Here is a 24667-nt window from a genome sequence, read left to right as displayed (position 1 = left end):
AAATATGGGATGGCCAAAATAAAGGAGCCCAAAGCTAAAAACTGAACTTATAATACTAAATCCTCATGCTAAATTTGGAAGAGAACTTCAACTTACCAATTCCAATTAGATTGATTGTGTTCATCAAGACAATGCTTACTTGATACTGTAATAGATTAACAGATTACTCCAAAGGAAGAATTACTATAAATTCTAGACTCAGGTGAGTGCTAAATCCCAATCTAATTTCTTCTAAGAACAAAGCTCAATGTTACCTAAACCCACCATTAAATATTGAATATACCAATTCTTAAGCTATCTTTGGCAATTAATTTTGTAACAAGAAAATATTTGAACGTACTAAGATTGGGCAGTCCATTAGATTTTCTGATTTTCCTCAGGTGTAACACATTAAGAGCTGCCCTAAGATGTATCATTGCTGTCTATAAATTTCAACAACCCACAGAAAAATCTCCCAAGAGAGTATCAAAAGCAACATCTCTTTTCTTTCTCTCATAAATTTCACCACGTGCCGTCAACTTTTAGCTAACAGACTGCTCTTTTCCATGCAAACTTTTTCTTGCTTTCTTTCAATGCACCTATCTTTCTTTCATATATATAAAACAAAAGGCTCAATTCCAAATTCTTTGCATGTTCAATGAAAATGTCTTCAGCTATATCAAGTTGCAAAATATATACATAGTCTTCCTTCGTCACATGTTTATTTTTTTGGTAAAAAGACTTATCCAGTTTTTGTACTTTTTAATTTTATTCAATTTAATTTCTGTATTCAAAATTAAAATAATTTAATTTCTTAATTTTAAAAATTACGTTAATTTAATCTCTCTCTCTAACTGCATCTAATTTTATCGTAAAAAGAATTATCTCAGTACAAACGTATCACATTTTTATGATATGGCATACCACGTGGCATCGAGTGATAACATGACAATGTCACGTGGCACTATATGATGATATGATAATGCTGACATGGTACTGACATGCTGATATGATAATGCTGACATGATACTGACATGCTGATATGTTAATGCCACGTGACAGATCAAAAAAATTTTATCACGTTATAGGACTAAATTAAAAAATATATATAATATAAGGATTAAATTGAACAAAATTGAGATGTTGAAGGATTAAATTAAAAAAACTATAAATTTTTAAGTAAATTATTGATATACTTATTAATAAGTCAAATATTTAAGTGTAAAAGATTTATGGTGTTAAAAAATATATAAATTTTTTTTTACTTGATTATTTGATTTTAAAATATGTAAATTAATTTATTTTTTTGTAAAAATTAAGTTTGAATTTTCCTTCTATAAAAATAATTTTAAAAAAGTGTCATACCCGAAGTCAAATTTAGATGAATAATTTGTAATACGTTAAAATAAAATGATATAGAATCTGTGCTCCATCTTTCTAATTATTTATTTATTTTTTATGCTTTTATTTTGTTTAATAATTCAAGTTATATTTTTTAAATTGAAATTTCTTAAATTAAAGACTGCATTTATAGTTGATGAAGTTAAAAATAACTTTAAATATTTATACTATTTTATTTTATTAATAAAATTTTTGTAGATCTAAATAAATAATTTAAATTTAAATTTAACAAAATTTGATTATGGTATTTGAGTTTAAATAAAATCGTTCTATAAGAAATTTTGAGTAATTTTAAATAAAAAGTAAATTGGGTAAAAGTTGAATAATTTCAAAAGAATGTGTATTTGAAAATTGTAAAAGCTGTAACTAAATCAATATATTTTGTTAATTTAAGTAAATTTAAATAAAAGGTAAACTGAATAAGAATTAAATAATTTCAAAAGAATGTATATTTATAAATTGTGAGAGTTGTAACTAAATTAACATATTTAGTCATTTTATATTATTTTATTTTAACATAATGTAAGTTATTCATCTAAATTTGACTTTAGGTGTAAAATTTTTTCAAAAATTTTTTTATAGAAGGAGATTCAAACTTAATTTTTCTAAAAAAGATAAATTAATTTACATATTCTAAAATCAAATAATCAAGTAAAAAAAATCCATAAATCTTTTACACTTAAATATTTAGCTTATTAATAAGCATAATAATAATCTACTTAAATATTTATATTTTTAAATATTTTTTAATTTATTCTATCAATATCTCAATTTTGTTTAATTTAATCCACATAGTATATATTTTTATTCATTTTAATTTTTATGAAGTTGTAAAAAAAATTTTTGATAAGTTTTTTACTTGGCACATGGCGCTGACATGTCAGCATGTTAGTCTCACATCATCATATAATACCACATGGTATTACCATGTCATCACTTGGTGTCACATGGTATGTCATGTGATAAAATATGATGTTAACGTTGATATTATCTTTTAACCGTAAAATTAGATGACGTTAAAAATAGAGACTAAATTAACATAATTTTTAAAATTAAGAAACTAAATTATTTTAATTTTGAATATAAAAATTAAATTAAACAAAATTAAATATATAAACACTTGATAGATTTTTTACCTTCTTTTGTTTTATTTTTTACTTTCACTAATTTTACTGCAAAGTCAGCTTTATTCCACTTTATCCATGTCCATTTTCACTTTTTCCTGTTGCACCAAACTAATGCTACTAGCTGAACAATGGGCTACCCTTTACATTTGGTTTGCTTCGCTTGATCAATATTGGAAATATGTTTCTACATTCCTCAACTCTCAATTAATCTAAACTTTTTTCTTTGTTTTTGGCTTTCAATCTTGGTTTCTGATCTACTTCTGACATGAGCAACAACAGGATTCAAAGTGGACCAACTTTGCTATGCACACCAATAACGGGTACCACGGTTGGTCAAATGCTTACTGAGATGCGAATGGCAAAGGAAATCGGCAACGACGTCGTCGAAATCCGGCTTGACTGCTTGAGAAACTTCACTCCTCGCCAAGATCTTGAGAGTCTTATTAAGCAGTCACCCTTGTCCACCCTAGTAACGTACAGGTACGAACTAAGCTAGTTTCAGCTGCCACATTTTTTTAATCATTTGTTTTTCATTCAGATTTTTGTTATTAAGTTTATCTAAAAATTAAGATTATTATCATTATTAAATTATTTATAATTATACTAATTAATTCTTTTAAGTAAATTATTAATATTGATTCTTCTGAATAATTTTTAAGATTTATTTGTATAATTTTGATATGAACTTTTTTTGTTTAAGTTGTTTTATATTATTGTCAAACATTGAATTTTTAAAATAACTATTTAATTTATAAATATTATTTTTAATTTTTTATCCTTCAAATATAAAATCTTGATTCCGTCACTATATATACCTAATCAGTTGGTTGGTACTATATGTATTTTTATTTAATAATTTGATGAAATCGACTATGTTTTTTTGTACTTTTCAGGCCAATATAGGAAGGTGGTCAGTATGAGGGAGATGAAACCAAGAGGCAGGATGCACTTCGATTGGCAATGGAATTGGGTGCCAACTATATTGATATTGAGCTTGAGGTAGTTTGTCTTTAGATATTTCATATAGTTCTACATTGGTTTATATCTTCAATACCAGTAAGTTCATTACTGAAAGAACAATTCCAATATTTTCTTTAATTTAATCCAATACCAGTAAGTTTGTCTTTAGATATTTCATATAGTTCTATATTTTCACTCCATTTTGTATTCGATGGCATGTCAATTGACAAGTCACTCCTATTTTATATGTCTAATCTATTCTGCAGGTTGCTCATGACTGCATTAGCTCCATTTATGGAAAGAAACCTGATAACGTCAAAGTCATTGTTTCTTCTCGCAATTTCCATAATACTCCATCTACTGAGGCTAGTGGCAATCTCGTAGCACGAATTCAAGCTACCGGGGCTGACATAGCGAAGATTGCAACAACTGCACTAGACATCACAGATTGTGGACGTATTTTCCAAATCACTGTTCACTGTCAAGTAAGTATACTGACTATATTCCATGGTACTGCTTTCTGAAACTGTAGTTCTATACCAGATTGGAAGTGATACCTTTCAAAACTCTAGATTCCAACAATTGGAGTTGCTATGGGCGAGAAAGGTTTAGTTTCATAGTTGCTCAGCCCCAAATTTGGCGGATATCTCACCTATGGTGCTCTTGAGACGGGCTCTATATCTCCTGGACAACCAACACTAAAGAACTTGTTGGACTTGTACAACTTTAGACTTATAAGGCCTGATACCAAAGTATATGGCATTATAGGGAAGCCAGTAGGCCACAGCAAAAGTCCTCTTATATTCAATGCAGCATTCAGGTCGGTTGGTCTTGATGCAGTTTGTGTGCATTTCCTGGTGGATGATGTGGAGTTCTTTAATACCTACTCTTCCCCTGACTTTGTCGGATGCAGGTATGATTCCCACTGGCAAGGCTTGACTGTAGTTTGTTTTATATCTCAATTGGCTTTAAAATCGAAAAAAAGTAAGATTCAACTTAGTAAAGTGCAGTTGTACAATACCCCACAAGGAGGTTGCCCTTAAATGCATGGATGAAATTGATCCCATCGCCAAGGTACCTGAATGATCTGCCAATCACATAAATTCTTGCTTGTACTATCACCTCACAATTGATTATCTATTTCATTTGTTGTAATTTTTACCAGAAAATTGGAGCTATTAATAACATTGTCAGGCAGCCTGATGGTGGATTGATCGCATTTAATACTGACTATATTGGTGCAATCTCTGCTATTGAAGATGGATTGCATGGTCTGTAACATGATTTGTGAAGAAACTATGAATTCTGCTTATGCACTTTCATGCTTTAGTGAAAGAATGGTTTTTCTTTTACAGGATTAAACGTTGTTACTGTGACTTCTTCTGCTGGCTCACCCTTAGCTGGCAAATTATTTGTGGTCTTAGGAGCTGGTGGTGCTGGCAAGTCACTTGCTTATGGTGCTGCACAAAAGGGTGCAAGAATAATCATTGCCAATCAAACATTCAGTAATAATCCAGCTTTCTATCTTCAAGTTCATTTTTATTTCATTTTACTATCTTCAACAATAATGTGAATCCCATTCTTGCTGCAGAAAAAGCTGAAGAGCTAGCCAACAAAGTTGGAGGGCAAGCAATGCCTCTAGCTGAGGTTGAAAACTTCCACCCCGAAGAAGGAATGGTTCTTGCAAACACCACATCAGTGGGAATGAAACTAAACATTGATGAAACCCCGATACCTAAGGTTCACCCTCCTTGGCTACTCCCTTTGTTAATTCCATTGATGCAAAAGAACGCTGATGAAATTGAATGTTGGATTATTCTCTGGCAACAAAGACAGTAATAAATCTGCAGGCTAAAAAAAATGTTGATTTTGTGAACTTTGCAGCATGCCCTGAAATATTATTGCCTGGTCTTTGATGCAATTTACACACCAAAACACACCAGGCTTTTACAAGAAGCGAAAGACTCTGGGGCGGTTGTAATTTATGGTACAGAAATGCTAATCCGCCAAGGCTTTGAACAAAACAAGAACTTCACTGGTTTGGCTGGTAAGAGTAATCCCCCAAAGCTTATTTGCTTATTCTGTTCCTGTCTTAGTTCATCTTATGTGCTTTTAATTCATTTCCTTTCATCTTGTTTCCCTACTCTGATTACAGCACCAGAAGAATTGTTTAGGCAAGTCATGGAGAATCACACCTGAAACTGAAAAGTGAAATCCCTGCTGCCCCAGAAATCATAATTTCTCCTCAGAGCAAATTTCTTTTAACATTCATATCATGTGAATTAGATGTCTAGTTATATGATTGTATTACTAAAATCTCCATCAAGCACTCTTTAAATATGAAAATATGTGACCCTATGTTGGGGCTTTCCTTACTGGTGTATAATTTCTTTCCTTCTATTAATCAGTCAATACTTTCCATGTTTTCTAAAATCCTTGTGCAAGGTTTGGTTGGGAAACTAAACTCGTCAATGCCTATAGATCAATCCTTTAATCCACATACTTTTCCTAACATTCCCATATTTAATGCTATGTGTGAGCAATCCAATATCTAATCTTCTGAATTTCCCAGGTATAACATGTTACATGCTTCCAAGATTTACTATTTCCCAAGTATAACACATGAAAGGATTTATTTATGAGTCCTGTATCATGTCCTGTATAAACTAAATCTTCATCAAGAACTTGACAAAAACCAATATTTTGGTTATGTTGGGGCCATTTCACTGTCAGCATGGGCCTCATCAGAGAAAGAGGAGAAACCAAATTCATGTAGCGTCATAACCCCATGGTATTTGCATATCAGAAAATATTGGCTTAAATTATGCAATTTTTTTTTGAAACCATATGCATGTTAATATAAGCATTTTGCACAAAATCCATTTACACACTTTATGAGCTGTGCCAGCATAGCACAATGGATCATACAGTAGCCCTCCTGCTACTCCTAATTCCTAAAGCCAACTCAAGCCCTACAGCCTGGAATTTCTTAATAGAATTAATGCCCTCATTGCGGGTAAAGCTATTGATATTCCACCACCAACTTAAACACCCATAACAACAGAAAATTACATTGAAAGCTTCAAAACGGGATAAGAACAAGTTCATTCCACCACAAACAAGAAACAAGATCATTATGATAGTACTTTAAAGCGTCCACGATCATTTTCCATCCCCAAACATTTCTGACTTCTCATAACAATTACTGTAGCATTTTAAAACATCCACTACTGCTCTCATCTTAAAGCATAAGGTAAAATATCCCCAAATTCTTAAGTTTTAATTCAAATTTTAAATGGGTGTATTAATTTTGAAAATAAATGTTTTGTTTTAAAAAAAATATTTTTCATTAAACACATAGTTTCAACCATGACGTTTTGTTAATTTTGATAATATGATAATATTAAAATAATAATTTTATTTTTTATTAATTTAAAAAATTATTATTATATATTTTTTTATTAATTTATAAATTACTATTATTATATTCTTAAAAAAATAAAAAAATAACAAAAACACGGATAGATGCTCCCCAACTATCCTCCTTGGTACTTTTTTTTTAAAAAAATATAATAATAATTTTTAAATTAAAAAAATATTTTAATTTTTTCATAATCTTTATTAACGATATTTATATTTTTGAGATAGAGTATCTATTTAAAAAATTAATAATTCTTTAAAAATGTAAGAATATTTTACTCTAAAACATATTAAACGAAAGATACCAATTACTCAGTCATGACTGGCTTATTCTCACTTGCTTTGGGTATTTGTTCCTTACACTTCTACTCCTCCATTTTCCCTTTGTTAGTGGAGTTGCCCTTCTGGCTAAGGAATGAGCTGAAGAGAGGAGAATTGACATCGTATATCATTGTCAAAGGAAACCCTAGCTACCTTTATTTGTTCACGATCACTTAATTTTTATAACCTAAAGTGTTAGATAAGTGGGTTAAATTTTGTAATTAGTCTCTATATTATGATAAAGTAGTATATTTAATTTTTATATAATAATTTATAAACACTAAATTCTTTATACTTTTTGAAATTGATAATGTTAGTTTAATTGTTAACAATATTAATTTTTTTTGTTATTTATATTGACATGGTATTTTTTTATTGATGTGATATTAAATATAATAATTTGTTAAAGATGAAGTAACCTTTTTTTATATATCTATTTTACAACTTTATATTATGAAATACAAAAATTCAATTCTTTTCTGTCTCATAATATTTTTTTTCTAAATCGTATAAATGTAATTATACTTTTTTTAAAAAATAAACTTATGTATACTTTTTATTTGTTTCTTTTCTAATCCTATTTAAAACTATTAACGTATGTTGAGTGATTTTAGGTATGTGCTCATAAGATCATGTTAATATTTAGTCATACTATATCGATATTATTATTGTATTATATATCATAACAAATTTAGTATGACATCAATAAAAAAAATTATATTAGATACTGAAAAATTTTTAACCCATTATATTGATAGTGTCAATTTTAAAAAATATAAAAATTTAATTTTTATAAATTATTATATAAAAACTAAATCTACTATTTTAATAAAATATAACAACTAATTACAAAATTTGACGAAAATGTTGGAAGTATGTCTTTTCTATTTGGTTCTGTTTCTTCATAGGTTAATTAATCTTAGTAACTGTTTTGTTGATAAATATTTTTCCCTTTTGGTCCAAAATCCAATTTTCCAAATGGAGCTAAAAGAGAGGATAATTTGGTAAAACCAGGTTTGAAGCCATGCTGACCGACATACCCGATATGGGCAACGGCCGCCTTCACCTAACTCCAAAGGTGACAGTTTTACGCAATCATTTCCTGCTCGCCACAACCGATACGAATAATAAAAAGAAGAAAAGCTACACGTAACTCACCCCACCACCAAACTACGACTCCATAGAAAGAACGAGGAAAAGCTCACTACCGTCTTGGGTTTCTTCTCGCCTCCTGCTCATCAAAGTCTCAACGCCATGGCTTTTGAAAGCTTTACGGTAACAACATTTTTCTTGTTCTTTCTCTCAGTTTCTTTCTGTTTTTTTTCCCTTACGAAGTTGGGTAAAAAGCAAAAGGAAGTTACGGTTTTGAAGTGTTCTGTAGTTTTCTTTGATGATCACCTGTTTGGATGTTGGGGACAAAGGAAAAGGAGGAAGAGAAATGAAAGAGAAGAGAAATGAAGTTCTGGGTTGGTCTTGGATATTGATTTAATGGTTTCTTCTTTAGTCTTTTCGTCCTAGTTTCGTACTTTTCAGGCCAACTTGACAAGTTCTAATTGCTTCCAATTTTTGGAAATGAAAGAGAACTACCCTTGATGCTCTGATTGTGTTGAGAAAATAATTTCTTTTTTTTTTTGTTTTGATTGGTTTTCAGTGATTTGAAATTGCATAGGATAGAAAATGCAAATTTTACAACTTTTTTCTCTCCTTTTCATTATTGGATCACTGGATGCTGGTTTTATGAACTTAGCTTAATTGGCTTTAAGTTTTTATTCTGCTTTAGATTTTGATATGCTTTTTGGTTTCCTTGATTTTATTTTGGTTTACTTGGTTCAATTTCCTTAGCTGCCAGATAAAGCATTTCATGCTTGCATTTGCATCATATATAATTCTGATTTCTTTTCTGGTTAAATTCAGAAAGACATATATAAGCTTCAAAACTGTTTTATTTTCTTGGGTCATTCTGTGATATTTGATTCTGAACTAGTTTAACTGTGTCCAAAAGTCTTTGCTTTTTCATTGAATGTACAGTTTTGTTTGACTTTTTTTTGGTATTTTTTTAGTCGCCGATCACAGGTTTTCAAATTGGTGATGGAGCTCCAAGGAATTCGACATTAATTTGTGTGCCAATAATGGCAGAATCTGTTGAAGAGATGCTGGTTAAGATGCAAAAGGCAAAGGAACTTGGTGGTGATCTTGTTGAGATTCGAGTGGATTTCTTGAAGAACTTTATTCCTAAACAAGATCTTGATATCTTAATCAAACAAGCTCCTTTGCCAACTCTTGTCACCTTCAGGTACTGAATTATCCATTGAAGGAAATAAAAATGGTCACATCTGTTATCCATGACATTTGGGTAAATTTGCTTTATCTATGTTCTGGTTGGAAAGGTAAATTGAGCTTAGAGTAAAGTTCTTTTGGTTGCAAAGGCCACACTGAATAATGAACTAATTTGAGATAAAAATAAATTATGCTTAAGTTTGTCAGGTCTTTTTTTTTTTTTTTCTTTTTGGTAGTAATGAAGAGCTCAACTTGATTGAACCAAATAGTAATTAGACTGAATGAGTGGTCTAAGTTCTGTCTTATACCAAATTATATGGAAGTTAAAGATAAGAATCAAAACTTCTTCGAGTAGGAAGAGTTTAAAATCAAGTTTAAAGCCTGATTGTCTACATCATTCTTTTTATGCTCATATGCAGCCTGGTTTCTTCCAAACATTAGTCAGATTCAATAAGTTCACTAAGCTAATTATGTAAAAGCACCCAACTATTCATAAACTAACAAAGTGTGATTGCCACATTTGATATCTTCCATATTAAGTACCCGTTTTATGGATAATGCACTTGTAGGCCAAGATGGGAAGGTGGTCGATATGATGGTGATGAAAACAAGCGGCAAGAAGCATTACGTCTAGCCATGGAATTGGGAGCAGATTACATTGATATTGAGCTTAAGGTTGGTCACTCAAATGCTATGCTCTATGACAATGTTGTCATAGTTATTGCTTGCATTCTTAAATTCGATTTACTTTTTCATTTGCTGGAATCATGTAAGAAAATTTCCATTTTGCCTCTTGAAGGTTGCTCATGACTTCTTCTGTTCACTTCCAAGGGATAGGCCTGAAAATGTCAAAATTATAGTTTCTTCACACAACTATGAAAGTACTCCATCTGTTGAGGAATTAGGTGACCTTGTAGTGAGAATACAGGCTACTGGAGCTGACATAGTGAAGATAGCAACAACTGCTTTAGACATCATAGACAATGCTAGATTGTTTCAAGTACTTGTGCACTCTCAAGTAAGTAATTTACAATTTATACTTTTGACTTTGTTCTTACAAACTTTACGTTGTCTTTCACTTTTATTAGATTCTACTGTGTACTACCAGAAACGCTGACATATAGCAATAACCTTTGAGTCTTGGACAATGGAAGATAATGTATGAGCTGCCATGTTCAATTACAATTGCAACGCTTCCTGTTCTATTTTATTTAAAGCAAATGCCAAAACTGTCCCCTTTTTTTTTTTTTCTTTTTGTGGTCTTCCAGTCTTTTCTACATTAAAAATGACATTTCGGTTGAATCTGTAGGTCCCAATGATAGGACTTGTTATGGGTGAGAGGGGTTTGATGTCAAGGATCCTTGCTGCAAAATTTGGGGGATTTCTCACTTTTGGTACACTTGAGGCAGGAGTAATATCAGCCCCTGGGCAACCAACTGTGAAGGAATTGTTGGATTTATACAATATGAGGCATATTGGACCTGATACGAAAGTACATGGTGTTATCGGAAATCCTATTGGTCACAGCAAAAGTCCTCACCTTCACAATGCAGCGTTTAAATCCACCAGTTTCAATGGAATATATCTACCTTTGTTGGTTGACAATGTCTCAAACTTTATCACCACTTATTCATCCCCTGATTTTGCTGGATACAGGTAAAATCTGCTCTGGGAGGCTTGACAAGTTACTATGAGTATAGTACTCTTTTTTCAGTTTTCTGTTTATAACAAGTATTCGTATTGAGTCTCCTAATGCATGCTTTGCAAATGGTTATTTCTCTGCCTGATATCCGGGGTATAATCTTTTTTGTGTCCATGACCAAGTTGGCAGTCTCTGAATAAAATTTAGACTTCAATTGCTGGAGAAACGCATCGAAGACTAATAGAAGTCAATTCAAAGCCTAATATCATTATCAATATATATTTATCTTATGCAAGTCCTGTACAGTTCAATTATAAATTCATGTTGGAAAGATTTCAGAAAGTTGTCAAAGATTCATGAGGTTGATGTGATAGAGATTTCCTGAATAAATGCATTTATGATATATGGTTTAGAGAGTATAATGCCTTCTATTATGCTTCCTTTTTCCCAAAAATCCTGGGAATTTCTGGAGTTACTCTCTTTGTCAACACAAGTAATAGTTGTCTATTCCGAAATGCAGCTATACTATTCCTCACAAGGAGGCTGGACTTAAATGCTGTGATGAGGTTGATCCCATTGCCAAGGTATTCGGTCCACTCTGACTATAGAGTGTTAATCAGTTTCCCAAGCCATTACCTCACAAGAAATTTCAGTCTTAATATATTGACGAAGGTGTTGCTCTATCGTATCAGATAAGCATGTTTGATTTTTCATTTTTTTTAATCTAAATCTTTACAGTCAATAGGAGCAATTAGTTGCATGATCAGGAGACCAACTGATGGCAAATTGATTGGTTACAATATGGACCACCTTGGAGCTATTGCAGCTATTGAAGAGGGATTAAGAGGTTAATGCAAATAAAAGCTATTCAACATTCTGTTTATGCACCTTTTCTTCCATCCTTTCCTAATGTGATGTTTAAACCTGCCTTTGTTTTCCCTTCTTTGCAGCATCCAGTGGTACAACACCTGCATCTGGTTCCCCATTGGCTGGTCAAATATTTGTTGTAATTGGAGCTGGTGGTGCTGGAAAGGCACTTGCTTATGGAGGATATGAAAAAGGAGCTAGAGTGGTGGTTGCCAACCGCACATATGGTAAGGATCTTCAAATAGTTATATCATTATGTTATATGACATGATTAGGATGAAATTTTTTGCCTTTCGGTATATTAGTATATTAGTATATTGACAACATGGTGCAATGCTTTCTTTGCTTAATATACTATGAAACATCTAAGAATTTGGGGGGCAGATGGTTAATAGGTTAAATCTCTGGGCACAATGATATTAAGTTGAAACTTCGATAACATTTCATTCTTTTCATCTACCTTTTTCTCACTCATTAAGCTGTCTTGAATTTTAATTTTTAGAGATGAATTGAATGCAAAATCTTCTTTTTATCAACTTTCATGCCTGAGACTACATGTGTTTCGGTCCTTGTTTGGCATTTTTAATTGTGTGATTAGCAGTTTGTTTCTCATTGGCAACTAAAGGATGACTGTTTTTTCTTCTTACTGGCAGACAAAGCCAAAGAACTTGCTAGCAAAGTTGGAGGACAAGCAATTACTCTTTCTGAGTTAAATGAATTCCATCCGGAAGAAGGAATGATCCTTGTTAATACTACATCAGTTGGAATGAAACCAAGAATTGATGAGACACCAGTATCCAAGGTTTACCTCCCTTCAATTTTGTTTTCATACACAGTTCTCATGAATGCCTCACAAAAGGATAAATATGTTCATTTTGAATAGATCTGTTGCTTAGTAGCAATGTCCTCCGGTTCATTTTAGACCTGAAATTGGAACAGCCTGATCAGTTTTGGATTTATACATTTCCCTTTCCAGAAACAACAAAGCCATTCAATATACATAGCTGTTAATGCATTCCCTCTTCACTATTCTGATTCAGTAAATTAACTGTTTTACTTCAGAGGCCTACCCTTCAACTTTAGGGGCATAAGAATTACATCTTTTCTCTGTCCACCCTTCCTCTATTATCTATTTGGGACATCAAAATCGGAAAGCGGAAGATTAGCCACTTATGACTCCATTTTCTTTGAACTGATTGCATTTTATCCTTTCACCATACAGTCACTTCAGATGCATAAAAGCCTTTCCTTCTTTTTCAGAAGTTTAATCAGTTTTCTTCTTGTAAAAGGCATTTTAATTTATTTCAACCATTTTGAAACATCTAGAAATCAGTTTCTTATGAGTGTATGTTTTGAAGCATGATTTCCTTTCACTTATAGATGACCGTATACATACTTATAGTTGATACTTGATATATTACTATATAATTGTATTGGTGAATTTCTTCGATTGTTGAGAGCTTGGATAGGAATTTTGTGTTTTTTAGGGTATTGTCATTGTTCTATTTCTTTGTATTAATCAAGAAAAAGGTGATCATCTTCACTCATCTATGCTAATTTTAAGAATTTAATTCACATGAACTGTAATTGGCTATGCACATGTAAAGAGTAACTTCTCATTTGCCAAAAGTGACTTGACACAAGTCTCTCTCTTTCCCCGCCAGGAAGCTTTGAAACACTACTCATTGGTCTTTGATGCCGTTTACACTCCAAAGTTAACCAGACTCCTACGAGAAGCACGGGAGTCTGGTGCCACTATTGTATATGGAACAGAGATGTTCATCAATCAAGCATTTGTACAGTTTGAGATGTTCACTGGTTTACCTGGTAAGAGGAAGCCAATGATTGACCGGATTCAAGAATTCTCTACCCCAAATCCTTTTTCTACTAATCTATGCACAGTCTTTGTTTCCATCTCATGATCTTTGTTTCATTCATCTATTGCAGCACCCAAACAACTCATTAGGGATGTCTTGGCAAGAAACACATAACAAGGGGTTAGCTTGGTGAAACTCTTGTTACAGCTGGACCTAAGTTATCCCCTTATAACTAATTCTTTTCATTGTAGCTGTTGACATTTTCTACTATACTAATTCATTTCCATTTTATTTTTGAAAATCTTTGAATTTATCAGTCTCAAGCATCATGTTACTTGTTAGGTTGCTACAATGTATCAGTAGAAAGATCAAAACCATGGAAAAGGATTCATGTAGTCAAAGGCTGTGAAGCCCTTATTCTAGGACAAGGTTTGTTGTTTTAGTTTGGTCATTAACTTAAGAGGGTAGAATGAATCTGTTTTCATTTTGTGAGTCACAATGGTGACTGCATAAGATCTTCAGATTGCAAGATGAATTCTTGTCCTTCCTTCCGTATACATCTTTTTATTTTCTTTGGAGGGTTCACTTATTTTAATATTTACTTACCAAAAGCTCCTTTTCTCGCGATATGATATGATCAATTATTAGCACTTGTTGGAGGATGATTTAATATATATATATATATATATATACTCATTTAATGAAATATTTTCACTTTACTTTTCGGTAATTCGTACAATAATAATAATGATAATAATTGTCCATTATGTTAACCTTTTATTTTTAATTTTTGTAAAAGCAAATTAATTTTAAAAATTAATTATCATAAATCATTCTAACCACCATAATACTCAAATTTTTACATAAAAAATATTTAATTAATCAAATTAAATTATTATAATCCAATTAAAAATGTCATATAAATTTATCAAAATCTAAATGGGCTTCAATTAAGCCCAATAGAAAACAGAAATTATTACCAAGGCCCAACTTATGATCATCATAATGAAAAGTAAATAAAACAAAAAAGTGTGATTTAAAATTTTGTGATCTCTTTCTCTAAAGGCTTCCTTTTAAATTAGGGTTTGTACTTCAAACAAACAAAAGGAACAAAAATCATTAAAAAAAAAAAAGGTTAGAAACTTTCAAGTGCGTTACCCAAATATGTTGCAAAAACAGAGTGCTTAAAACTAAAAAGAAAAAGATTTCAGGGGGTAGACTCTTAAAAGAATTTCAGGCAAATCAAAGGGTCTCCCTCGCTTCCCCTCACTTTCCCTCCTAACCCAATGTTCTTTCCCTCTTCTCCCCTTCTCTTTCCATTTTGTTTATCTTTGTTGTTCCCTCTCACTGTAAACAGCCACTTGCTCCACTCCAAGTAAGAGAAAAAAGAATGGCAATTTTTTTTATCTCATGTTTATTATTATTACTACTTTTGAAATGTTAGTTTTTTGTGGGGTTCTCTTCTTGTTTCTAATATATGATCTTTGTGTTTTTGATGATTTTCGAAGTGCCCTGCATTTGGGTTTTGTGGGTAGGGCTGCTTTTTTTTTTTTTAAATTGTTTAAGCGTCCTTGCTTCAATCTGGGGTTGTTTTATTTGCTTGCCATTTTACTTTTATGTTTTGTTAAATTTGTTGGGTTTTTTTGTTTTATCTTTATTTATATTGTTTGTTAGTGTTGTATGGTTAAATGACGTATCGTTTTGGTGTTTGGGATCTTTTATGTATTTTTTTGGCTTATGGAGTTAAGGTTTCTGTGGGTGTGGGGGTTTGTTTGGTTCCCGATAAAATGGGTAACTGGAGAAGAAGTTTAGGGTGCCTGTTTTAACATTGTATTCAAGTTGGTAAGAATTAATCAAATTAGCTAGCTTTTTTGTAGTGCTTGTTTTTTCTTCCTTTGGTGGCAATAGATGAGTGCATGTTAAGACTCAAAGTTTAGTTTTGCTGCTTCACTTGTCTCTTTTTTCTAAAATGTTCCAACTACCAAGCAGAATTTAAACTTGTTATGTGTGTGTTTTTCCCTTTCTTTTTATTTTGGGTTTTCTCCTCTTTTATCCTTTTAAAATGTAACTTGATTTCTTGTTAATATAATTGATTGTAATGAACGAGTGTCCAATTTTTGATCAAGAAATTTGATCCCTTGCTATTTTAGGATTGAATTTTCTATTATTTTAGCCATTTTATTTTGGTTGACATGTAGTTTATAGATTCCTTGACGTTGTGATCTGGGTAATTCTATTTGCTAATGGTTTTATTTGTTATCTTTCGAATTACATTGCAGTCTTTGAAATTTGGATTCTTGGCTTCTGCGATATTGGGATTTTACTTGAGCATGGCTGCTTGGAATTGTTAGGTGGTGAAAGGCTGGTCCTTTGCATCTCACTTTTTAACTGGATGTGCTGAGTCCAGAAGATCTTTTGGTGGTTGATGCTATAAATGGTGGGTGTCTGGTTGAGTTGTTTCATCTTTTGTTTTAGGTTTTAGATGGAGAATTGGTGGATATATTTGATTAAATTTGTTTGGGTTGCATTGGTGCAGGTTGAAGATTTTGGATGATAGTTGGAAAATGGATAGATAGGTTCTGAAAATCACTGCATTTGATCTTGAAATCCTATCAATTATGGAGTGTAACAAAGAGGAGGCTGTCAGAGCAAAGGGAATTGCTGAACAGAAGATGCAAAATGGTGATTTTGAGGGTGCAAAGAAGTTTGCATTGAAGGCCCAGAAGTTGTTCCCTGAACTTGAGAACATATCACAATTGTTGACAGTATGTAATGTTCATTGTTGTGCAAAATGCAAACTATATGGGTCAGAAATGGATTGGTATGGGATTCTTCAGATTGAACAATCGGCTGATGAGATTTCCATCAAGAAGCAGTACAGAAAGCTTGCTTTATTGCTTCATCCAGACAAGAATAAATTTGCTGGTGCTGAGGCTGCTTTCAAGCTGATTGGGGAAGCAAACAGGATACTTACAGACCAAATGAGACGTTCTCAATATGATATGAAGTGTAGAATCTCAGCAAGAACTGCACCAAAGCCAACTACTCATCAATCAAATAGGGCCTCGTCCTTCAATAGTCAGTATGGGTCTACAAACAATTACCAAAATGGTTCTTCAAAATTCACAGCTTCGTATTCCTATCAGCAGGCACAGCATTTAACATTTTGGACATTCTGCAGTGCTTGTGGTATTAAGTACCAGTACTACAAAGATTTTGTAAACAGATTGTTACATTGTCCAACTTGTGGAACTTCCTTTATTGCCCGTGACTTGGGTCCTCAAGGTTTGTCACGAGGATACCCTGGGAACCAGTTCTCCAATCAGAAAGAAGTTCCAAATCAGGGCCCTTGTAAAGTATCTTCGCAATGCAATGGTGGCAAGCCTTCTGGTGTCCACTTTCCTCATGGATATGCAGGGTCAGATCCTATTTCAAAGGCACGAAGCTCAGTTCCGGTTGGTGATTCTAAGAAACAGGAGAAAGTAGGTGTTCAAATGCACCAGCCTTATAAGGGTTTTTCAGCTGAACAGAAAGTAGATGGGTTTTCAAATGTGAGAGATGGAAAGAAAGGTGTTGAAATACCTAAGCCTAATGCAGCAAAGACCAAGGGGTCAGGAACTTCAAGAAATGCCAAGAAGAAGAGAGGGAGGAAGTCAATAGAGGAAACTGATGAAAGTTGTGAGACTGGCCATGGAAATGAAGTTGAAGATATGGTTAGTCATGCAGATTGTGTTAATAACACTGGAATGAATTCAAAAGTGAATAGAGGTCATCGGCCTAGGAGGTCTTCAAGGGAAAAACGGCATGTTTCTTATGAGGAAAAGTTGAGTGATGATGATGATTTTGTAAGCTCTTCTCATAAAAGGTCCAAGGTAACCACACCACCTAATGCTAATGATGAAAAGGTTGATGACAGTCTGTCCAAAAAGGATAATTCAGTTGATCCTACTGCTGCTGTAGATGTATGTCAGAAAGAAGTCAAACAAAAGGCAAGTGCCCCTCCTGAAGGCACCATCCCAAACAAGAAGCACAAAACTGGAGAGTCTGAAGGGAAGGAAGAGGAACCTGTCATATTTGAAAACAAGAATGAAGTGTCCCAGGTTGATGGTGGTTCTGGATCAAGTAAAAATGTGAATCCTTGTCCCCAGGTGCTCGAATATCCTGATCCAGAGTTCAGTGATTTTGAGAAGCACAGGGCGGAGAACTGTTTTGCTGTTAATCAAGTATGGGCCATATATGATACATTGGATGGCATGCCAAGATTTTATGCACGGGTCAAGAAGGTGTTCACTCCTGGTTTCAAGCTACGAATCACTTGGCTAGAACCTAACCCAGATGAGGAAAATCAGCAGAATTGGGTTGATCTGGATCTGCCTGTTTCTTGTGGTAAGTACTGCAATGGGTCCTCAGAGGGATGTGTAGATCGTCTAATGTTCTCTCATCGGATCGATCCCATAAAATCTTTTGGTAAATGCTCTTTCTTGGTGTATCCTCAAAAAGGGGAAACTTGGGCTCTCTATAGAGATTGGGATGTGAAATGGGCTTCAGAGCCAGAAAAGCATAAACCACCATACCAGTATGATTTTGTGGAGGTTCTCACTGATTTTGATGAGGAAATTGGAATTGGGGTTGCTCATTTGGGCAAAGTCAAAGGGTTTGTCAGTATCTTCCGACAAACTGAACGAGATGGGGTTATCTCATTTCAGGTGTCGCCACGAGAGCTATATAGATTTTCACATCGAATTCCCTCATGCAGAATGACTGGCAAGGAAAGAGAAGGTGTTCCTGTGGGATCATTTGAGTTGGATCCTGCTTCTCTTCCTACCAAACTTGATGAGCCGGTTGATCCTGGTGATATGAAGCTGGGTAATCATTACCAAGATAATGAAGCAAATTGTTCTTGTCCTAAGTTTCCTCAAAATCAAGCGAAAGCTACGATAGATTCGGAGGAGAATCTCACTCCAATGAAGAATGATAAAAGTGACATTGAGAGAGAAGCCTCTCCATTCAGAAGATCTACAAGGGCATCAAGTCGTATGCTTAAGGGTCATGGTAAGGAGGATGATAGTATCAAAGACATACGTGATTGCAACTTCACCCAGCCCAAAGAAAGTTGTACTTCAGGTGACACAGGTGATCAGAAGATTAACACCCCAAACGAGTGCAAGAAAAATGATCTCGATACAGATTGCTTAAAACCTCGAAGGTCACCAAGAGATTTGAGAAAAAAGGTCAGTCAAGTGAAAGATGCTGTCAAGGACATATGTGATTCCAACTTCAATCAGCTCAAAGAAAGTTGTACTTCAGGTGACACTGGTGATCAGAAGATTAACACCCCAAACAAGTGCAAGAAAAATGACCTCACTACAGATTGCTTAAAACCTCGAACCTCAGCTAGAGATTTGAGCAGAAAAGGCAGTCAAGAGGATGATAGTGTCAGAGACATGCGTGATTTTAAGTTAACTCAGCCCAAAGAAACTTGTACTTCAGGTGACACAGGTGATCGGAAGATTAACACCCCAAACAAGTGCAAGAAAAACGATCTTACTACAGATTTCTTAAAATCTCGAAGGTTACCAAGAGATTTGAACAGAAGAGGCAGTCAAGAGGATGATAGTGTCAGAGACATACATGATTCCAACTTCACTCAGCCAAAAGAAAGTTCTACTTCAGGTGACACAGGTGATCAGAAGGTTAACACCCCAAACAAGTGCAAGAAAAATGATCTCACTACAGATTGCTTAAAACCTCGAAGGTCACCAAGAGATTTGAGCAGAAAAGGCAGTCAAGTAAGTAATACACAGGGAAGTGCTTCCTTCAGTCCGCCTTTTGGTGATGTGCATTTAAGTGAGAGGGATGGTAGCACAGTTGGTATTACTAAAAGCTCTAGTGTCTCGACACGTGTGTCTTCAGCTCACAGAACTTCAAAATCAGAATGCTACAATTTTAAGAGGGAAAAATTTGAGGACAAATTTGAGGTTGATCAGATCTGGGCATTGTATAATAGGGATGGAATGCCTGAGGACTATGCTCAAGTTAAGAAGATTGAATCCACCCCTGATTTCAGATTGCATGTGACACTGCTGGAGATGTGCTCAAGGCCCAAAGACTTGGAACTGCCCCCTTCTTGTGGGATATTTAAAGTTAAAAGTGGTCAAACCAAAGTTGTCTCCTGTGATGTTGTCTCTCATCGATTAAGAGCTGAACCCATTGGAAAGAATAGATACAAAATTTATACTACAAAGGAGGAGGTTTAGGCAATATCCAAGAATTGAAATTATGCAGATTCAAACCTGGGTAAGGGTGTATGTGACATTGTGGAAGTGTTGGAAGAGAGTGAAAAGAGCAAAAAGTTGTGGTTCTCTCATGTGTAACTGGATCTAAATCAGTTTTTAGGGCTCCAAGAAGTCAGAGGTCTACAGCTGGTGATATTGAATTTTCTGAGACTGAGTTTGCTAGATTTTCTCATCAAATTCCAGCTTTCCAGCACAGAGGAGAAGATAGTCACTAGAGAGGCTATTGGGAGCTTGATCCCTTGTTCATTCCTGGTTTTCTTATTTGTTTAGAGTGATCTGCTATAGTGTTTGTTGTATAATTAATTCCCTCACCTTAGTGTAACCAGGAGCTTTTGAGTATGGACCATGGGAGAAACTGGAAAGAACCTAGAAGAAACTTGACAAATTAATTTTGCCCTCGTGTGTTGGAAACCATGCATGGCCTTAACTATTAACCATTTTGTTTTGGCCAAAATTTGATGTAGACTGTCGGAAAGTGAACTAATGCAAATCTGTGATCTTTAGTTGCAAACTTGCAGTGATGATGAATTCTTATATCTGCATCAGAGTTGACCTTATAGCTTCTCTTTGGGTAATAATTTGGTCTTTCTTTATGTTTGTTATGGCTTTTCTGATCATGTTCTACGATTGAATGTCTTCTGAGCATTAAAGGATTTTGCTTTTGTTTTTCTCCTACCTCAGGTGTTAGCTTCATCATTTCCATTTTCAATTGAAAAAATTCACTTATGTGGCCTAGAAAAATTTGAGAGTACATTTTTACCTCCTGAAACAAGGCAGTTTCATTGTGGAGGAGGCTAAAATCTTTACTAGACGCTCTACGTTCATATCATTGTAAAACTGGTACTGTTATTCTGATATTTTGGCCCAAAGAGAGATTTTTTTGGAGTAGGTTTGTCACCATTCACCAGAAAACCTCTTTTGTCCTACAATGATTTACTGGCTCAAGTGTAAACCACTAATAATGGGTTTAACTTGTTTCAAGAGGCAATGACTATGTCTAGCTTGACAGTGTTGCTTCCCTGGTACTAGAATGAACGGACAAGGGGATAGAAACATTGTTACTTTCCTTGTGTAACAAAGCTATGGATTCAATCAACCAAACACAGCTAAAGTTAGTCTCCTCTTATGGGTTGTTTTCATGAAATGATGAAAGCTGGCATGGTGCTTGTTTTTTGCATTGCGGAAGTAACTATTCAAACTTCATAATGTTTTAATGAGATGTTGAAAGGCATAATCCTTTTATACCATGTTCACCTAAGCCGTTAGCATGGGTTAATAATTGATCCGACGTTAACGTCGTGCTGTTACTCCACTCGCTTTGGGTGCGAGAAGTCCCGAGTTCGATCTTGGAGCCGCACATCCTTTATTCAACTTTTCAAATGCTGTTGTTTTCCCCAACTACCCTTTGTTAAAACTGATTGAAGAGGCAACATCGCTCTGTACAATTTCGCAGTTGTTCTTCGTTTGTCTTTGTCATTAACACCAGGTTTAGCTCTCTATTTCTCCAATTCCTTCTAATTTGGTTCTTACAAAAACACCTAGCTGTTATACTTCAAATTGGCATACAATTTTTCAACTTGTGGACAGTTCGAGCAACACCGTTTTGAGGTTCTTTACACTATTTTTAAACAATGCGCTCTAGCTGTTCGATATAATGCTTCTCTATACACTCTGCTCGGTAATTGCCATTCATGTTTTCACTTTCTTTTTTTTTTTTCAGGGTGTTGTTTGTAAGATGTTGAGGCAAGCAATAGGGAAGGTTTTGAGCGAAAGGGTAGTTACAAATTCTGGAGATAAGCTTCTTTTGCCTTGCTTGTACTTGCCCACAAGTTCTTTTCGTGCTGGACAGGTAATTTTTTTTCCTTTTGTGTAAATTTTATGAATTTTTATTGGATACCCAAGTCTTGTTGTCTTTGAAATTTGTTAATCAGAACCAAAACCCATTACAAATCGATGTCCAGAATTTGTCTTCATTGTTTGATATTTCAAGAAACAAAGAACATGGAAACATTGGAAATCTTACTTGTGTGATGAACAAAAAATTAGTTGGTGAATTTTAAGTGAAAGGTAGCTGATATATAGCTTGAGAATCAACTTGTATGAAATTACTAGCATACAGCAGAATCCAATTCGGTCTTGTTTTAATTAGCCAAAGTTTGATGGCTATATATGATGCTATTAATGTTACTTAACGGGTGGAGTGATTAAGAACTTACTGGAAGCTCTTCCACATGGAAATCTTAGAGCAAAACATTCAACATGGCCCGCATGGAGGGGTCTAAATATGGTCGAGAAGAAAAGAGAACAGATGAGAGAAGGCATTTACATATGCTGTTCATGCATCTCCATTTATTTGATTTGGTAATTGAAAGAATGTCATGTAAATCTAGTTTGATGATGTTATTTTCCCCTTAAACTATCTACTTCATTCCTTTCTTCCTATCTGTACTACTGAATATACAATCATCAAGCCCTTGCTGCATCACGATAACCTTGTTTGTAAAGATTCTCAATCCCTTTCTCTTCCTGCAATGAATTCAAGTTCAGTCGATGCTAAAATGTTGCTTTGTTAGCTTGCAAAGGTGACAGTTACTTTAAACTGTATAGAAATCACAATGACTTATTGACTCAAAATAAAGGAATTGGAAATGTCTTTGACTGTGTGTACGCTGTTTTCCCTTGTACAGGTTCATAGTGCACCAAGAAGCTTTTTCGGAGTAGAGGATTTTCTTGATGATGATAATAGCAGGCCATACACTTATCAGAAGGAGAAGAAGTCAAAGAATCCAAACAAACATGTCTCGTTTAAACAACGGACTGTAGCCTACATGGAGCCATTTTCACTTGACGTCTTCATCTCAAAGCGCTTTGTTTCTGCTTCGCTTACTCATAGAGTGACAAGTAAGCAGGTTGCTGTTGCTGGCACAAACTCAAAAGACATTAAAGCCGTACTCAGATCCAGATCAGATATTCCTGCTTGCTTGGCAATCGGGCGGATATTAGCTGAGAGGGCAAGAGAAGCAGATGTATATACTGCTTCTTACACTCCCAGGGAGAGGGACAAATTTGAAGGAAAAATCAGAGCAGTGGTTCAGTCCCTCATCGATAATGGAATCGATATTAAAGTTTATCTTGACTGAATAAGGTGGATTCAATTTTTGATATTGCTCTTTTCTCAACCTTCAGGAAGATGTTTCCTGTTGCTTTAGCTTTGTGAATATGATTGAATTACTACCATATTCAGGGTATGAAAACAATGTGACTGTTGCATTTCTATACCTTATTCTGTAGTGGTATACTTTTGTTGTATTTCCCAGTTCTGGCAGTGACTACTTAAAACCAAGGGTAGGGCAAGCCAAAGTTTTATACCAACTACTTAAAGTGTGCTTTCTTTTTCTATCTGTTTTTATATTGTCACAAAGTTTAATAGCATTGTGAAAGAATATATTTTTTTTAACAAAATGCTCAAATAAACTTCTACATTATTTACAAAAAATTCAATTAAGTTTTTATTTTTTTATTACATTTAATCAAGTTTTTATATTTTTATTTGAAATCATATAAGTCCTTATAACTAATGATTGATTAATTATTATTAGTCTAAATATCATTTATCATTTTATAACTACGTAATAATAACATAACGTTGATTTGAATGGCAAAAAATGTTACATAATCATGTTATTATGCTAAATTATCATGTTACATTAACATCAGTTATTATATATTTACATGTCATATTATCATCAATTATGATATTTTAACATGTCACGTCAACTTCATGCTATATAAAATAATATATGATATTTTGATTAAGTTAATTATTAGTTATAAGAGCTTATTTGACTCAAAATAAAAATATAAAATCTTATTATACACAATAAAATTATAATAATTTATTTGAATTTTTTTAAATAGTTTAGGAGGTTTTTAAGATATTATATCATTTTTTTTTCTTTTATCCTTAGGTGAAGGATTTGAATTTTGTGAGTATGAAATATATGCATTTAACATTTTCACTTTAAAATTTAGAATTTAATTGACATAAAATTTTAAAAAAATTAAATAATTTTTTCTATTGTATTTAATTAAGTTTATATATTTTTAATTTAAATTAAATAAATTTTTTTGATTAACAATTGAATAACTGTTGTTAATCAAAATATCACTTATTATTATATATCATATAATATTAACGTAACATGTTAATATTTCATAATACATAATGATGTGGTACGTTTACATAATATGTCAATATGTTCATATCGTATTTTTTATCAATAATAATTAATTAAGTATTGATTATAAAAAATTATTTGATTTGAAAAAAAAGAATTTGATTGAATTTAATAAAAAATTATTTAAATTTTTAAATAATTAAATAATTTTTAAAATATTATATACTATTTATAAAATTAATTCTTACAATATCTCCACAATATAATATTCTTTCTATCAAAATCACAGACCACCAAAAACACGAAGAGAGGTCGTTTTGGTAAATGCAGCCTAAAAAAGGCAAGGGAAAGTGTTTCCTACTGTAAAATTAGTTACATTCTT

The 24667-nt window shown here is 33.4% G+C and overlaps 3 protein-coding genes and 2 pseudogenes across 5 annotated transcripts; 4 read left to right on the top strand and 1 right to left on the bottom strand.

Annotated features, from left to right (window-relative positions):
- The first annotated feature begins 3420 nt into the window (after nucleotides 1-3420).
- On the top strand, nucleotides 3421-5815 carry LOC110415505 (bifunctional 3-dehydroquinate dehydratase/shikimate dehydrogenase, chloroplastic-like; annotated as a pseudogene). The gene is made up of 9 exons (XR_016351133.1): nucleotides 3421-3506; nucleotides 3734-3952; nucleotides 4040-4380; nucleotides 4478-4541; nucleotides 4633-4738; nucleotides 4823-4972; nucleotides 5059-5207; nucleotides 5352-5514; nucleotides 5623-5815. The product of XR_016351133.1 is annotated as a bifunctional 3-dehydroquinate dehydratase/shikimate dehydrogenase, chloroplastic-like (transcript).
- A 1380-nt stretch (nucleotides 5816-7195) lies between these two features.
- LOC110415850 (wound-induced basic protein pseudogene) lies at nucleotides 7196-7339 on the bottom strand (annotated as a pseudogene).
- A 983-nt stretch (nucleotides 7340-8322) lies between these two features.
- LOC110415817 (bifunctional 3-dehydroquinate dehydratase/shikimate dehydrogenase, chloroplastic-like) lies at nucleotides 8323-14354 on the top strand. The gene is made up of 11 exons (XM_021427553.2): nucleotides 8323-8483; nucleotides 9269-9501; nucleotides 10055-10160; nucleotides 10285-10503; nucleotides 10795-11141; nucleotides 11648-11711; nucleotides 11866-11974; nucleotides 12078-12221; nucleotides 12648-12796; nucleotides 13659-13821; nucleotides 13942-14354. The coding sequence occupies exons 1-11, from the start codon at nucleotides 8463-8465 to the stop codon at nucleotides 13983-13985; spliced, it is 1599 nt and encodes a 532-aa protein (XP_021283228.1). The 5' UTR covers nucleotides 8323-8462; the 3' UTR covers nucleotides 13986-14354.
- A 528-nt stretch (nucleotides 14355-14882) lies between these two features.
- On the top strand, nucleotides 14883-21066 carry LOC110415816 (uncharacterized). Its single transcript, XM_021427552.2, has 3 exons — nucleotides 14883-15186; nucleotides 16091-16248; nucleotides 16348-21066. The coding sequence occupies exon 3, from the start codon at nucleotides 16430-16432 to the stop codon at nucleotides 20066-20068; it is 3639 nt and encodes a 1212-aa protein (XP_021283227.1). The 5' UTR covers nucleotides 14883-15186; nucleotides 16091-16248; nucleotides 16348-16429; the 3' UTR covers nucleotides 20069-21066.
- Nucleotides 21067-21391: 325 nt separating this feature from the next.
- On the top strand, nucleotides 21392-23416 carry LOC110415818 (Ribosomal L18p/L5e family protein). Of its 2 annotated transcripts, none has more exons than XM_021427555.2 (3): nucleotides 21392-21715; nucleotides 21828-21956; nucleotides 22795-23416. In XM_021427555.2, the coding sequence occupies exons 2-3, from the start codon at nucleotides 21843-21845 to the stop codon at nucleotides 23245-23247; spliced, it is 567 nt and encodes a 188-aa protein (XP_021283230.1). In that variant the 5' UTR covers nucleotides 21392-21715; nucleotides 21828-21842; the 3' UTR covers nucleotides 23248-23416. The 2 variants fall into 2 exon arrangements, with proteins under 2 accessions (XP_021283230.1, XP_021283231.1); XM_021427556.2 differs by having other exon boundaries at nucleotides 21431-21593.
- Nucleotides 23417-24667: the final 1251 nt, after the last annotated feature.

Source organism: Theobroma umbraticum, unplaced genomic scaffold (assembly GCF_002168275.2).
Source record: "Theobroma umbraticum cultivar Fairchild unplaced genomic scaffold, ASM216827v3 scaffold_147.0, whole genome shotgun sequence".
Lineage (NCBI taxonomy): Eukaryota > Viridiplantae > Streptophyta > Magnoliopsida > Malvales > Malvaceae > Theobroma > Theobroma umbraticum.
The sequence above is the reverse complement of the archived record's forward strand: the minus strand, read 5'-3'. Positions and strand labels throughout refer to the sequence as shown.